Source organism: Tachyglossus aculeatus, chromosome 9 (assembly GCF_015852505.1).
Source record: "Tachyglossus aculeatus isolate mTacAcu1 chromosome 9, mTacAcu1.pri, whole genome shotgun sequence".
Classification (NCBI taxonomy): Eukaryota; Metazoa; Chordata; class Mammalia; order Monotremata; family Tachyglossidae; genus Tachyglossus; species Tachyglossus aculeatus.
Genome location: NC_052074.1, coordinates 29,642,766 through 29,659,687, shown reverse-complemented (window position 1 = coordinate 29,659,687; position 16,922 = coordinate 29,642,766). Strand labels below are relative to the sequence as shown.

Here is a 16,922-nt window from a genome sequence, read left to right as displayed (position 1 = left end):
AGTTCTTTTCCACTTTTGACTCAGACTATGAGGTGAGTTCGAGCTATTCCTCCTGGAGAAGGGTCTTTTTCTGCAACATTTAATTATTATTATTAGTATTAATACAACGAATACTACTACTAATAATAGTGTTATTTTTTTTAACGCTCACTAGGTGCCAGGCACTGAACTAAGCGATGGGGTGGATACAAGCAAATTGGGTTGGACACAGTCCCTGTCCCACAAAGAGCTCACAGTCTTAATCCCCATTTTACAGATGAGGTAAGTGAGGCATAGAGAAGTAGAGTGACTTGCTCGAGGTCAAACAGCTGGCAAGTGGCAGAGCTGGGTCTCAGGCAGTCGCCCAGGGCTGGTCTGTTGACCGCTTGGAGGTCCGTGGCGATTAGGGTGGGCTTGGAAGCTCTGACCTTCCAGTTTCAGTTGGAGCAGGCATCTCGCACCAACGGGATCCTCGACTTCAGAAACGAACATTCCTTCTGTGTTGAGGGTGACCTGGCCTCTTGCCTGAATTCTTTCCCAAGTTTGGCGGTTTCGAAAGGAGAGCAAACGTCTACCCGAGCCGTCAGGCTCCGGCTTTCCAGATGCCAGTTAAAGTGTCCCTGCTCACCCTAGAATAATAATAATAATGTTGGTATTTGTTAAGCGCTTACTATGTGCCAAGCACTGTTAGAAGCATCTTGGTTCAAACTCCCAAACGGATGCGCTCAGCTCAGCCCGGGGCTCTCAAGTTCATTCATTCAGTCGTATTTATTGAGCACTAACTGTGTGCAGAGCGCTGTACTAAGCTCTTGGGGAGAGTACAATAGAACAATAAACGGACACATTCCCTGCCCACAGCAAGCTTACAGTCTAGATCAGCCTGGCCCCCAAAACCGCGGTCGGGCACCGACCGGGTCAGGGGACTATGGGCTGGATCTTGCGGAAAGGGCAACACAGACAGGACCAGGCGAAGCCCTCTTTTCAAAAGAGACAATTTTTCAACAATGTTAGAGAAGCAGCACTGTGTCCTAGTGAATAGAGCACAGGCCTGGGAGTCCGAAGGACCTGGCTTCTAATTCCGGCTCCGCCGCTTGTCTGCTGTGTGACCTTGGACGAGTCACTTCACTCCTCTGTAAAACGGGGATTAAGACTGTGAGCCCCAAGTGGGTCACGGACTCTGTCCGACCTGATTAGTTCGTATCTGCTCCAGCGCTCAGTACAGTGCCTGGCACATAGTAAGCGCTTAACAAATACCATTAAAACGCCACCACCGCCTTTATGGGCAGATTAGCTCACTGAAACTCCTCATGTCGTGGGCTATAGGACGTGGCCCCCAGTATCACAGTGGCAACTTTGTGGGTGCCAAACTTTGCTCTTGTGTCCACCTTGGGGCAGGAAAGAAGCAGGTTAAATCAATCAATCGTATTTATTGAGCGCTTACTATGTTAAAGGACAAGGAGCTTGGAAGCTCTGGGTTTGGCGGGCATTAAGGAGACAAGTAGATTTTTGAAACTCCAGCGGTGACAGTTCCTTGTCCGCTGGATGCAGCTCAGGTTTTCTTTGCAATCGCTTGGCTATTATTAATTCCTCACATGTCGAGGGCTGTAACTCACTGAGCTCTCTTGACTGCGTGGTTGTTTGTTTATTTTTTATCTCATGATGGTTATCGAAAATGTTTAGCCGGCCGACACGTGGCACTGCTGATCTTTTCCCCTGGCGCTGGTATTTCTTGCCTTTTCCCAAGAACAGGTTGCTCTTTTCTCTCTGTCCGGGGTGACCCCAGTCAAGATGGGCCCCAGGAGGGTTTTTGATGCCCACCCCCACCCTGTCCCAGCCTTCTAACCTTGGCCCTATCCAGTGAGTGTTGGTCTTGGGAATAAAGGAAGCTCTCACTGAGAGTTGGGAACTCCACCGGTGATTCTGCGGAATTGGAAGCAGTGTGGCCCAGCGGGAGGAGCAAGGGCCTGGGAATCAGAGGACCTGGGTTCTAATCCCAACTCTGCCACTTGGCTGTCGTGCGACCTTGTGCTAGCTACTTGCCATCCGTATCCTCACCTATAAACTGGGGATTCAAAACCTGTTCTCCATCCCTCTTAGACTGTGAGCCCCACATGGACCCGGGACTGTGTCCAACTTTGTATCTACACCAGGGCTTAGGCCAGTGCTTGGCACATAGTAGGCGCTTACCAAACGGCACCGTCGTTATGATCATTGCCTCCATCCCTTGGATGGTCTGGCCTTGTTTGGTAGGAAGAGCGGCTGGCTCCGGGTGGGTGGGCCCACCGGGATTCATTCATTCATTCATTCATTCAATCGTATTTATTGAGTGCTTACTGTGTGCAGAGCACTGTACTAAGCGCTTGGGAAGTACAAGTTGTACTTGTACACTCGGGATGTGAGTGGTTGCTCACCTCCAGAGACATCAAGACTCCTGGCATTATGGCCACCCCAGCAAGCGAGGGATGGGTGCTTCCCGCTTCTGACCCGGCCTAGTAAATAGAGCCCGGGCTTGGGAGTCGGAAGGTCATGGGTTCTAGTCCCGGCTCTGCCAGGACTGCTGGGTGACCCTGAGCAAGTCACTTCATTTCTCTGGGCCTCAGTTACCTCATCTGAAAATGGGGATTGAGATTGTGTGCCCCATGTGGGACACGGACTGTGCCCAATCCCATTTGCTTGTATCCACCCCAGCGCTTAGTACAGTACCTAGCACACAGTAAGTTCTTAACAAATATTATTATTATTCTGTTGCAAGGACTGGAAGCTCTCCACCGATCCAGCAGGGGAGTACCAGGCAGGGCAGCACACCTTGGTCCTGCCTTCCCAAATAGATCATTCACCCATCCCCAGGACAGGGAATGCCTCAGAGTTGCAGGGCTACTTTGTGGAAACCTGGGTGTGGGGATCCAGGACTCCTGACCTCTAGACTGTAAACTCACTGTGAGCAGGGAATGTCTCCATTTTATTGGAGAAGCAGCATGGCTCAGTGGAAGGAGCCTGGGTTTGGGAGTCAGAGGTCATGGGTTCTAATCCCGACTCTGCCACTTGTCAGCTGTGTGACTTTGGGCAAGCCATTTAACTTCTCTGGGCCTCAGTTACCTCCTCTGTAAAATGGGGATTAAGACTGTGAGCCCCATGTGGGACAACCTGATCACCTTGTATCCCCCGCCCCCGGCGCTTAGAACAGTGCTTTGCACATAGTAAGTGCTTAACAAATACCATTATTATTATTATTGTACTCTCCCAAGTGCTTCATAGAATGCTCTGCACACAGAAAACCAAAGCGCTAAAGAAATACAACTGACTGACTGACTCCTCGTTTACTCTCTGTAGTCTGTAGGCTGTCCCTGCCCTCTGGAATCTGATACCAAGCCGTCTGATAGTGCCACTGTCTGCTCTAGGACAATCCACTTTCTTATTTTTTGTGTGGTTTAAACACTGTTCTAAGCACTGGTATGGATACAAGTGAATTAAATTGGACACAGTCCCTGTCCCAAATGGGACTCAGAGTCTAAGTAGGAGGGAGAATAGGAGAACTGAGGCAAGAAGGTAAGTGACTTGCCCAAGGTCACGCAGCAAGCATTTGGCAGCACCAGGATTAGAACCCAGGTCCTCTGACTCCCAGGGCCGCGCTCTTTTCACTAGGCCATGCTGCTTTCGGGGAAGGTTACATTGCTTTGGTTTATTTGCTGCTTATGCAATCTGGTGGTTTCACAAAATGACTTAATTACACAGGCACCGTCAAATTGGGGCTGAAACGATTAGGTGTCGGTTTTGGGAGGGTGGGGCACGGACGTAGCACCCTCTTGGGTGGGAGAACAGGCTCTTCCTGTGGTCTTTAAGGGACATAACTCAGCACGTGGCTCACTGACTAAACGGCGGACTGGGAACCCCTTAAACCTCACTTGCTCCGTGACTCTCCAAGGGAAGTTCTTCTTGGTGAGGGATGAAGAAACCTTTCCTTGGCAAAGCACGGTAACCACAATCATGAAGTGTGTCACAAGCACCATGACTACATAGATAGCCTAGGGAGGACCAGAAGCCAAGGACGGGAGAGCTGATTGCCTTGAAGATTAAAACATCATCCTTACTTCAGTCAATCAATCGGATTTATTGAGTGCCCGTTGTTGCGTAGGGACGGTCTCTATATGTTGCCGATTTGTACTTCCCAACCGCTTAGTACAGTGACCTGCACGCAGTAAGCCCTCAATAAATATGATTGAATAAATGAATGTGCAGAGCACTGTACTGCTTGGGAGAGTACAACACAACGCTACTTGATATCCAGTAATCTGAATCAGATATCCTGATCCCGGGGCAGAGGGGGAGAGCTGGACTGTGATTTTATATTCTGCTTAATTTTGTTCTCGAAATCGGACGAGGGTGTAACAAGCTGCCCCAGGGCTCTTAAGGCCAGGCTGGATTACATGTAAATCAGATTCCCAAGGCCTGCCCTCTAGGATGCTACATCTTAGAGACAGCCACAGAGGTGCTTTGCACATAGTAAGCGCTTAACAAATACCATTATTATTATTATTATTATTACTCAGAGTGGTGGTATTCTTGATTTGGAGGTGAAGGTTCAGGGGCAAATGGAGAGCAGAGGGCCTGGGGAAGGAGGAAAACAAAAGGGGAAGAGAAGGGACTAGCACACCACCTAACCAAAGTCAGCATTCCTCTGGGTCCCTTGAACTGAATGGAGGAGATGGTGATAGTTTTGGAAATCTCTCCGCCCCTTGTCTTTCTAGACAGGAATATAGCGAATTTAGCCTGGGATCAGGAAAGACTCCCTCACTGGTTTGAGAAGCAGGGTGGCCTGGGAGCCAGAGGACCTGGCTCTGTTGCTTGTCTGCTTTGTGACCCCAGGCACGTCACTCCACTTCTCTGGGCCTCAGTTACCTCATCTGTAAAATGGAGATTTTGACTGGGTGCCCTACGTGTCCAACCTGATTAGCTTGTTTCTACCCCAGTGCTTAGTACAGTGCCTGACCCATAGTAACCGCTTTCGAATACTATTGAAAAAAGTATAACCCCATATCATTGTGATAACTGCGCTTTACTGAGGGGAACTACTTTTACATTTCAACCATCCGATACTTTGAAAAAGCCATCAGGGATGGAGGGAGTAAAGGCAGGGCTGACTTTGGGGGGTAATTAAAGTAAGCAACCGCCTCGGTGCGACATGATAGGGAAGGAAGCTTGGGTCCTCACAAAGACGGCGGCTACCTGGACCCTCACAAAGATGGTAACTGCCATGGTTCCTCTCAACCATGGCTGGTCTGGGACTCCAAATTACACCCCATTAATGGCTCACTTCTGGCCCCCCATCATGTTTCGCTGTCTGCCTCCGCCACTTCCATTAGCAGGTCCCTTTGGAGTGACAATATTTTGCAGATTTGGAAGTGAAAATCTCACTCAATAATTAAGTGTAAACTGAATCCAGGCAGCAGGAGGGTTATAAGCAGGTTAAATCGTTTTCTCTCCCCACTCCAGTTCATGCTTCATTCTGCTCCTCGGATCATTTTTCTACAAAAACGTTCAGTCCACATTTCCCCGCTCATCAAGAACCTCCAGTGGTTGCCCATCCTCCTCTGTATCCAACAGAATCTCCTTAACAATGGCTTTATAGCACTCAAATCTCCTTGCCTCCTCCCACCTCCCCTTACTACTCATCCTATTAGAACCCAGCCTGCACACTTAGCTTCTCTAATGCCAGCCTACTCACTGTACCCGTCTTATTTATCTTGCTGTCAACCTCTCACCCACATCCTACCTCTGGCCTGCAACTCCCTCCCTCTTCATATTGGACCATTACTCTCCCCACCTTCATAGCCTTATTGAAGGCACATCTCCTCCAAGAGGCCTTCCCTGACAGCCCTCATTTCTGCTTTTCCCACTCCCTTCTGTGTGGTCCTAATCTCTCCTTTCATTCATCCCTCCCATAGCCACATAGCACTGGTGTCCTGTAATTTTTTAATTTATATTAATGTCTGTGTCCCCCTCTAGACTGTAAGCTCGCTATGGGAAGCGACCGTGTCCACCTGCTCTGTTATAATGTAATAATAATAATAACAATAATAATTAAGGTACTTAATTAAGGCCTACTATGTGCCAAGCACTGTTGTAAGCATTGGGGTAGATTCAAGTTAATCAGGGTGGACACAGTCCATGTCCCGCTAAGGGTTAATCCTCTTAATCCCCATTTTGCAGATGAGGTAACTGAGGCCCAGAGAAGTGAAGTGACTTGCCCAAGTTCACAGAACAGACATGTAGTGGAGCTGGGATTAGAATCCAAGTCCTTCCAACTCCCAAGCCCTTGCTCTATCCACTAAGTCATGCTGTACTCTTCCAAGTGCTTAGTACAGTGCTCTGCACACTGTAAGCACTCAATAAATTTGATTGATAAGGAGAAACTAGTTGTCCCAAGCATTGCTGGTTCTTGTAAACCTTTGCTGTAGTTTCTCCCTCTGTGTCTCTTCCTCCTTCCCCTCCTCACTTGGCAGGCTTCAGTCCAACCCCCACCCTGCTCCCTTTTTCATCTTTCTGCCCCACTTTCAGGGTGAACCAGGGGCCTGGACGAGTTCTAACCCTTTTATCTCTCTGTCTTAGAAACCAAAGCCATGTGATTCTGGTGAAACAGAAGTCATCGCAGAAGGGAAGGGTGACTGGAGCCTTCTGAGGTTTTGAAACCTGACTTTTCTGAGCCCCAACGTGAACTTAAAGATGGCCAAGCTGTGCAAAACTAACCAAAGGGGAAACCCCTAAATTTGGCTATCCTCCCTGAGCGTGCTGACCTGGGTCAGACTAAAGCCCAGGCTATTAAATGCCCCCCACCCTCTGGTCTGGCTGAATGACCCGGACCAAATGACATTAGCATAGGGAGTTCCAGCTGGGGTCACTTATGGGACGCCTTCCAGTGTGCAAACAATAGCCTCACAGGAAACGAGATGGAGTCGGGTGTTTATTTTGGTTTCTTTTCAAAGAGGAGTTTACGTGAGCACTCGCTGTGCGACCAGGGCATTTCCTGGGAAATTCACCTCTAGCTGGGCCTGACAAAATCCCAGAGGGATTGTTGGTGGTCAGGAAATGGTGGCTCATGGGGACATGAAATGGGCTTCTCTTTGATGACCCTTGTAGATGGAGACCTAGGGGAAGACGGTGACTTGGATAAAGCCAGCTCCTCTGCCCCATTCCCTCAGGGCCAGGATCTGAGCATGAAAAGACATTCACTATTTGGCTGCTCTTTCCACCTTTGGTTTAATTGAGCCCTGTGTCTGGTGGAGAACTGCAGGTTTGTTTAAGGCAAAGGTAGGTGTCTTTATAACCCAATCAATCAGTGGTATTTGTTAAGCGCTTACTATGTGCCAGGCACTGTACTAAGCCCGGGGGTGGATACAGGCAAATTGGGTTGTACACAGTCCCCACCCAATGTGAGGCTCACAATCTTAATCCCCATTTTACAAATGAGGTAATTGAGGCACGGAGCAGTGAAGTGACTTGCCCAAGGCCAAACAGCAGACAAGGATTAGAACCCATGACCTTCTGGCCTCCAGGCCCATGCTCTATCCACTATGCCATGCACTTCACCTGAGCGCTATACTAAGTGCTTGGGAGAGCCCAATACAACAGAGTTGGTAGACACTTTCCCTGCTCACAGTGAGCTTACAGCCTAGGGGTGGGCAGGGAATGTGTCTTGTCATATTGCTGTATTGTACTTTCCTAAGTACAGTGCCCTGCACCCAGTAAGCACTCAATAAATACGATTGACTGACTGACTTAGGGAGAATGGGGAATTTTCCCAAGGAAATAGGGAGCAGCTGAAGGAGAAGAGGATGGCTGGTGGGGGAAGGGATATTCCCCGGAGATATGGACGTCGCCCGTGGAAGTTTGGTGGGAGAAAGAGACGCCTTGTAACCTAACGGTTTTTGAAAAACAGTTGGCAAGATTAAAGGGTAGAGGCAGAAGCAAAACTCCAAAAATTCTCCCCTTAAATCTCTGGAACAGTGTGCTCCTATTCTCCCCACTCTTGTAAATCTCATCTCCTATTCTCTCCCTAATCTCGATCTCATCTATCATCATCAATCGTATTTATTGTATCATCAATCGTATCATCAATCATCTATCGCAGTACCAACCTCTCGCCCATGTCTTGCCCCTGGCCTGGAATGTCCTCCCTCCTCATATCTGAAAGACAATTATTCTCCTCCCCCTTCAAAGGCTTATTAAAGGCACATCTCCTCCAAGAGGCCTTCCCTGACTATGCCCTCCTTTCCTCTTCTCCCACTCCCTTCTACATTTCCCAGACTTGCTTGCTTTATTCATCCCCCCTCTCAGCCCTATGGAACTTATGTCCATATCTGTAATTTATTTATATTAATGTCTGGCTCTCCCTCTAGACTGTAGGCTCATTGTGGGCAGGGAATATGTCTGTTTATTGTTGTATTGAACTCTCCTGAGTGTTTAATACGGTGTTCCGGCCACAGTAAGTGCTCAATACATTCATTCACTCAGTCGTATTTATTGAGCGCTTACTGTGTGCAGAGCACTGTTCTGAGCGCTTGGGAAGTACAAGTCGGCAACATATAGAGAGGGTCCCTACCCAACAATGGGCTCACAGTCTAGAAATACAACGGAATGAATAGTAGAGGCTATTTCACCAGCTTTAAAAAATCTAACTTGATGTCTGTTCCCACAGGAGAGGGTTAGAGTGAGGCCATGTCACTCCAAGACAAGCAGGCTGCCACTGGAAACTAATTTTCCAAGGGTCTGTGAGTGTGTTTATTTCTACGAAATCCCACGCGGATATGTTCAATCAAAATCAGGCCGAAAAACTGAATCACTTAGGTGTGGCTGAGGATTTTATTTTCCCTTCCAGGCTGACGCACGGCCCATTTCATTGTTCTGAACGTGGAATTAGTAATCGGCCCAGCCAAGCGGGTGGCTCTGATCTTGGCCCTTCCCAAGCTCTCCGGGTGCCAATAGGGTAATGCTGTTTGCCCAGATGCTTCACACGGAGGCCAGGGGAAGTAAATGTAAACTCCCGTGACAGCCTTTAGTGAAAGTGGAATTTAGAATGACTAGGCTCTTCGCTGTCGAGTTTCCATCAGTTTATCGTCCTCTCCTGGGGATGCCTAATGCAAACTGGGATTGGCAGAGGTTGTAAATGAGGTTCTGGATGAAGCCAAGAGATCAGACGATACTTCCCAGCTGTTCCTAGAGATGCAGGAGAGTCCAAGGGCTGATTGGTACCTTTTCCCCAGTTGAAGGGACTTTCTTATTCTCCGCCGTGTCCTTTCCTTCAAGCGGTTTGCGCTTGCTTCCCGTCCCCTTGGCATGGTGCTGGGAAGTGAGGTGACCACCGGGTTGGCCCTCTTAAATTATTAAATTATGATGGCATTTTTATTAAGCGCTTACTATGTGCAAAGCACTGTTCTAAGCGCTGCGGAGGTTACAGGGTGATCAGGTTGTCCCACGGGGGGCTCACAGTCTTCATCCCCATTTTTCAGGTGAGGGAACTGAGGCCCAGAGAAGTGAAGTGACTTGCCCAAAGTCACACAGCTGACAATTGGCGGAGCCGGGATTTGAACCCATGACCTCTGACTCCAAAACCCGGGCTCTTTCCACTGAGCCACGCTGCTTCTCTTCTGCTTTCTCCAAGGACCCTGGGAGACATGGCACGGTGTGACATGGAGTGGATAGGCGGAGACAGTCGCATTGGGCGGCGAAATCCTTTCGGCAATGGTCAGGTCCGAGCCCTAGGGCGGGCCATCTCGGAGATGGCTTCTTAGGCGGGCTTGGTGATTCCTTTGGTGCAAACATAATGGTCTAAGGAGGACGTGATCGCCTCGGAGCTGATGGAGAGAATATGGGACTGGGTGTCCGGAGCCCTGGGTTCTAATTTAACTCTGCCACCTGCCTGCTGTGTGACCTTGGGCAGTCAATTGTATTTACTGAGTGCTTACGGAGCACCATGCTAAGCGCTCGAAAGAGTACCGTATAACAGAGTTGTTATACACGTTCCCTGCCCACAGTGAGTTAGATTACAGTCTAGAGGGCTGTGTGGTATTTAAGCACATACTAGGTCCCAAGCACTGTTCTAAGCACAGACAAGTCACTTCTCCAGGCCTCAGTGTCCGTGTCTCTGTGATGAGGATTCAATACCTGTCCTCCCTCCCCACTTAGACTACAAGCCACTTGAGGGACAGGGACTGTGTCTGATATGATTACCCTGGTATTTACCCCAATGCTTAGCACAATGCTTGACACATAGTAAGTACTCAGCAAATACCTCAGTAAGGAAGCTAGGACTCGGACAGAAACATCACTGTGCCAATAAGAGGGACTTGAGTTGGAATGGGGCAGGAGGAGAGGGAGGTTCCAGGATTAAACACCAGGGAGATGATTTATTTTTCAAAAAATCTGCATTGTATGTTCCGCTTCTCCTTTCTGTTCCCTTTTCCCATTTGTTTTTCATGAGAACCTGTCTGTGGGAGAGCTCAAAATGTATTTGCCATTCGCAAGTGTTTACCTGGCCAGCCCAAAACATCTTGAGGCCCTAAGGCATAGGAAAGCATGTGGAAGGCAGTGTGGTCTAGTGAAAAATGAGAAGGAAAAAAGTGGGGGTCAGGGGACCAGGATTCAAATGATGGCTCCGCCACTTGTCTGTTTTGTGACCTTGGGCAAGTCACTTAACTTCTCTGTGCCTCAGTTACCCCATCTGTAAAACGGGGATTAAGACTGTGAGCCCCATGTAGGACACGGACTGTGTCCAACCTGATTAACTTGCATTCATTTCATTCATTCATTCAATCGCATTTACTGAGTGCTTACTGTATGCAGAGCACTGTACTAAGCGCTTGGAAAGTACAATTCATGAATAGAGACAATCCCTGCCCACACTGGGCTTAAAGTCTAGAGAGGTGGCGAGACAGACATCAAAACAAGTAAACAGGCATCAATAGAAATAGAATTGTAGATATATACAAATATAGATAAGTGCTTTGGGGCAGGGAGAGCAAAGGGAGCGGGAGCTGAGGAAAAGGGGGGAGATTAGTCTGGGAAGGCCTCTTGGAGGAGGTACACCTTCAATAGAGCTTTTAAGGGAGAGGAGTGATCTATCCCGGGGCTTAGTACAGTGTCTGGCACATAGTAAGCACTTAACAAATACCATTTTAAAAAAAAGATATGTAAAAGAGGAGTATCCATGGGTGCTCCATTGTGCAGATGACGGAGAGTCTGACTTTAAAATCTAGAAGCAGCGTGGCTCAGTGGAAAGAGCATGGGCTTTGGAGTCACAGGTCATGGGTTCAAATCCCAGCTCCGCCAATTGTTAGCTGTGTGCCTTTGGGCAAGTCACTTAACTTCTCTGTGCCTTAGTTACCTCATCTGTAAAATGGGGATGAAGACTGTGAGCCCCTGTAGGACAACCTGATCACCTTGTAACCTCCCCGGTGCTTAGAACAGTGCTTTGCACATAGTGCTTAATAAATGTCATTATCATTATTATTATTATTATTAGAATCTCCTAGTTCTGTCAATAAGCTTTCATTTTATTCTTACAAATTATTTCTTGGATGCTTGAGTGGCTAGACTTGTTTTGGGTAAAGTGTATCTTGTATTTTCCTGGGGTAGGCGGGTGGGGTGGGGATATATGTGCTTGTGTGTGTGCTTGCTATTGCCTGAGTCTGTTATCTATCTAAGAAATGGATGTTTACAAAAGTAAATGTGCCAGAAAGATATCAAGGTGAGGTCCATAACATGACTTGGCTGTGTTGAGCCTGCAAGAAATATAACCATTATTTCTTTGGGGTGGAAGTACACTAAAGTGAAAGTTTGAGGTGGGAATCCTTAATAGTTTGTTTTTTTTCTTACTAGTGCTATTAGCAGCACTATTGTGGTTTGTCAATTTTGCCAAACCAAAAAAAGTCAGGAATTATTATTTTCTTTTTAGTGGTATTTGTTAAGAGCTCACTGTGTGCCAGATACTGTACCAAGCACTGGGGTAAGTACAAGTTACTCAGATTAGAAGTAGTCCATGTCCCATATGGGGCTCATGGTCTTAGTCCCCATTTCACAAATGAGGTTACAGCAACATAGAGAAGTGACTTGCCCAAGGTCACACAGAAGACAAGTGGTAGAGCCGGGATTAGAACCCAAGTCCTCCTGACTAGAATAGATTATATTAGAACCTGGTTCTGCCACTTTTCTTTCCCAAACTGAGCCCCCTCCTTCCTCTCCCCCTCCCCATCCCCCCCACCCTACCTCCTTCCCCTTCCCACAGCACCTGTATATATGTTTGTACAGCTTTATTACTCTATTTTACTTGTACATATTTACTATTCTATATATTTTATTTTGTTAATATATTTTGTTTTGTTGTCTGTCTCCCCCTTCTAGACTGTGAGCCCGTTGTTGGGTAGGGACCGTCTCTATACGTTGCCAACTTGTACTTCCCAAGTGCTTAGTACAGTGCTCTGCACACAGTAAGTGCTCAATAAATATGATTGAATGAATGAATGAATTTATTTAGAGTAATGTCTGTCTCCCCATCTAGACTATAAGCTTGTTGTAGACAGGGAATATGTCTGTTATGATGTTATATTGTGCTCTCCCAAGCACTTAGTACGGTGCTCTGCACACAGTAAGTGCTCAATAAATACCACTGACTAACAACTCTATTGTATTATACTCTACCCGGCGCTTAGTGCAGCACTTAGTACGGTGCTCTGCACACAGTAAGCGCTCAATAAATACTACTGACTAACAACTCTATTGTATTATACTCTACCCGGGCGCTTAGTGCCACACGTTTGTTCTCATTAAGCCCTCAGTAAATATTGTTAACAACTGGATTTTGGCCCTTTAGGCAGAAGGCCAGCTTACGTGCTTTAAATAATCTCTATGAGTACAGGATATGCAATTTTCCAGAAGTCTGATTTATCACTGTGGAGCTGTCCAACCACTGATGCGTAACATAATGCTTGGTAATGGGCTTCCTGGAGAGCAAAGACTGAAACCAACCCAATTTTCAAATTGCTTCTTGTCAGGATGCAAGTCCCCCGGGTTTGCCCCAGCCCTGGACAGTGTGGATAGAGTAAGCATTTCCTCTTCAGGATTTTTAGACTCCACTGGTAGTATCTCTGATTAGTCCAATGAATAAGTACATGTTTTAGTTCTTAGTCCATTCTTCTGACCTCATTACCCACGCTTGACTACTAGAACTAGAAAATGATCATGACATACGTGATGGTGGATAGTGGGGTTGGGACATCAATCAGTCGTAGTTAGTGCTTACTATGTGCAAAGCACTGTACTAACTGCTTGGGAGAGTACAACAATAGTGTTTATTGAGCACTGTGTGCAAAGTATTGTGCTGTGCATTTGGGAGAGTACAGTACGACCCTGTTGGGTCTCTACTGGGGACCACCTATCACTTGTTTTCCCTAATGACAAATAATTGAGGTATTTGTTAAGCACTTACTTTGTGCCAAGCACTGTACTAAATGCTGGGGTAGATACAAGATAATCAAGTTGGACACAGTCCTTCTCCCACATGGGGCTCACTCACACTCTAAGAAAGTGGGAGAACAGGTGAATCCCCATTTTACAGGTGAATTAACTGAGGCACAGAGAAGGTAAGTGAGTTGGCCGTGATCACACAGAAGGCAACTGGCAGAGCTGGGATTAGAACCCAGGTCCGCTGATTCCCGGGCTTGTGCTATTTCCTCAAAGCCTCCTGGCTTCTAATGTCCCCAAGAACTGACCCTGGCCAAAAGCCAGGAATCAGTTCACCTAAGTATTCAGGAAATACAATATAGGGAGAGATGAGATATTCCCTTTCACCAGCTGAGAGAGTGAAGTAGTAGTAGTAATAATAATAATAATCATACTTGTTAAGTGCTTACTATCTGCCAAACACTGTTTTAAGCACTGGGGTAGATAGAAGGTAATCAGGTTGGACACAGTCCCTGTCACATGGGGTGCACACTCTTAATCCCCATTTTACAGATGAGGGAACAGAGGCCTAGAGAAGTGAAGTGACTTGCCCAAGGTCACATAGTGGAGATGTGGCGGATCCGGGATTAGAACCCAGGTCCTTCTGACTCAAGGCCCGTGCTCTAACCACTAAGCTATGTTGGCTGGAGGAAGAGAACTGCTCCTAGAAACATACCCCCATCCCTCCTCCACAGCTGCTCTGTCGATTTGGGAAGGGTTGGCCGTCCAAATCGACCGCCTTGCAAAATCCTCGGCCCGGGGACGGGGTGCCGGGGATCTTCCCGGAGAAGCAGTGTGGCTCAGTGGAAAGAGCACTGGCTTTGGAGTCAGAGGTCATGGGTTCAAATCCCGGCTCCTCCAACTGTCAGCTGTGTGACTTTGGGCAAGTCACTTAATCAATCACTCAATCGTATTTATTGAGCGCTTACTGTGTGCAGAGCGCGTGGGAAGTACAAGTTGCGCTTGGGAAGTACTTCTCTGGGCCTCAGTTACCTCATCCGTAAATGGGGATGAAGACGATGAGCCCCCCCGTGGGACAACCTGATCACCTCAAAACCTCCCCAGCACTTAGAACAATGTTTTGCACATAGTAAGCACTTGATTATTTTATTTTGTTGGTATGTTTGGTTCTGTTCTCTGTCTCCCCCTTTTAGACTGTGAGCCCACTGTTGGGTAGGGACTGTCTCTATGTGTTGCCAATTTGTACTTCCCAAGTGCTTAGTACAATGCTCTGCACATAGTAAGCGCTCAATAAATACGATTGATTGATTGATTGATTGATTGATTATTTGCCATCATTATTCTTCCACGTGGTGGCCGATGACAGCTCCGTTCTCTCTCCCCTCCCTCCAGAAAATCCGGAGCGCGCAGCTCTGTACTTCGTCTCCGGCGTGTGCATCGGCCTCGTCCTCACCTTGGCCGCCCTGGTCCTGAGGGTCTCCTGCCGCGCCGACTGCCGGCCGCCCCTGCCCAAGAAGGGGCCCCAGGCGGAGCGTGAGGGCGGCGGAGGGGAGAGCAGCGACAGCGAGGACGGGGGCTCGGACACCACGTCGGACCTGTCGGCTCGGCGCCACCGGCGCTTCGAGCGGACGCTCAACACTAACGTCTTCACGTCGGCCGAGGAGCTGGAGCGGGCCCAGAGGCTGGAGGAGCGGGAGCGCATCATCCGGGAGATCTGGATGAACGGGCAGCCCGACGTCCCGGGCACCCGCAGCCTCAACCGCTATTACTGAGTGGCCCCCGAGGGGACGGGGATGAGGCCAGAGCTGTCCGCTTCCCCTCCTCTCCCAGGCCCTTCTCCAGAAGGCCGTCCTGAGGACAGAGGGGCCTACAAGCTCTGGAGGAACTACCTTCCTCGGTACCTCTGCCGATTTCCCAGTTTCCATCTTTCTCTGCTCTGGCCCTGCAGCAGAAACAGATGGGATGTGTGGCGTGAGTATGTGCGAGAGAGAGAGACCGAAAGAGTGTGTGTGAGCATGTAGGGGACGTCCACAGCTCATCAGATCTGCCGAGGCTGAGCCTCTCCCGGTAGCGGACCAAAGAAAGCAAGACGGCGGCCGGACCAGAGTACAGAGTGGTGATCCGTGGGATGCCACTCGCCGGCTGTTGGACTTCCCTTTTGCCCAGGAGACGATGGCCTCGAGGGGACAGTGGGGACCGGGAAAACGGAGGGACCCAACGTGACCTCTGCCGTGACTTTAGAAGCCACGCGATGACCCCCATAAAACGTGACTGACTGTCGAGAACAACCGGATTCTCCTCCACAAAATCACCTTGGTGCTCAGACATTAGACGGCCAACTGCATTATTTAAGACTGGATTTTACTCTTGCTCTCCAGTGGCAACAGGTATTTGTTTCTTTAACTGACACCTCAGGGACAAAAATCCTATTAATTATTATTATTATTATGAATATATTTCCCATCCCTGAAGAACCATGCAATTCCTCTATTATAGGAGATGTCAGTGACCTGTATGATATTAACAGCCTCAAAGAGGCTGAAGGGTTTTTTAAGTTTAAATATATATGGAAAAAGTATATATATATAAATATAAATATATGTATATGATTATGTATATTTGAAAATACTGCACAGAACTATGTGCCTTACTTCTTCTGGCCAGAAGGCAATTTTCCTATGGATAGTGACGCACATTGTTTTATATATTTTATTAAAAAAAGGTCCAGAAGAGGGCTGGGTTTCCAAGAAGAACCTGGGGGAGGGAGGACTGCTATGGCACAGGGAAGGGAAATAAATGCTTAATAAAATCTGCTTTGTTTCATAGTTGCCTCTGCAGTCTCACAATTACTGACGTTAACAGACTGGTTTGCAATGGTCCAGAAATGGTCTCTTCAGCCAAATTCAAGCCAAGAAGTATCACTAGCCTGCTCTTCATTTTTTTCAGAGGTCACCACTGCTTTATTTTTGACATGGCAGGCTGTACTCGTGAGCATGAGATCCATTGTTTCAGATAAACAGTGAAATCCCTCCTGTCTAACATCCATTCAGTCGTATTTATTGAGTGCTTCCTGTGTGCAGAGCACTGTACTAAGCCCTTGGGAGAAGACAATATTATACGTGTATTAGTGAGAAACAGGTAGATTTACAAGTTCCAGGGTTACAGACGGAGCAGATTTTAGACTTGGGTTCCAAAGTCTACAAAGAAGCACTTTAGCAGCTGAAACTACTACAGATATAGCCCATGTGTCAACTGGGTTAGGTTCCTTGGAAAATGTGGTTGTATTTTGAATGGTTTCCATACCATTCCCATACATGTTAAAAATGCGGATCCATTCCAGAATCTCTGGAAAGGTAATATAAAATTCCTCTACCTGAGTCACTGATCAATGGCTTAAAGTCATATGAAGCAGAACATCATAATTTTAAATGAAATGAGTGGTAATCTGATTATGAGGCTTTACAAGAAACCGTAGAAGTTTGTTCTACTGA

General features: G+C 47.6%; 1 protein-coding gene across 1 annotated transcript in view; it reads left to right on the top strand.

Moving 5' to 3' along the window:
* The window catches only part of LOC119932053 (protein eva-1 homolog C-like), a 196,881-nt gene extending 180,867 nt beyond the window's left edge, over positions 1 to 16,014 (top strand). Inside the window, exon 11 of the mRNA XM_038750869.1 lies at positions 14,824 to 16,014. Coding sequence (XP_038606797.1) covers positions 14,824 to 15,203 — 380 coding nt within the window. The 3' untranslated portion in view covers positions 15,204 to 16,014. The remainder of the gene's footprint in view (positions 1 to 14,823) is intronic.
* Positions 16,015 to 16,922: the final 908 nt, after the last annotated feature.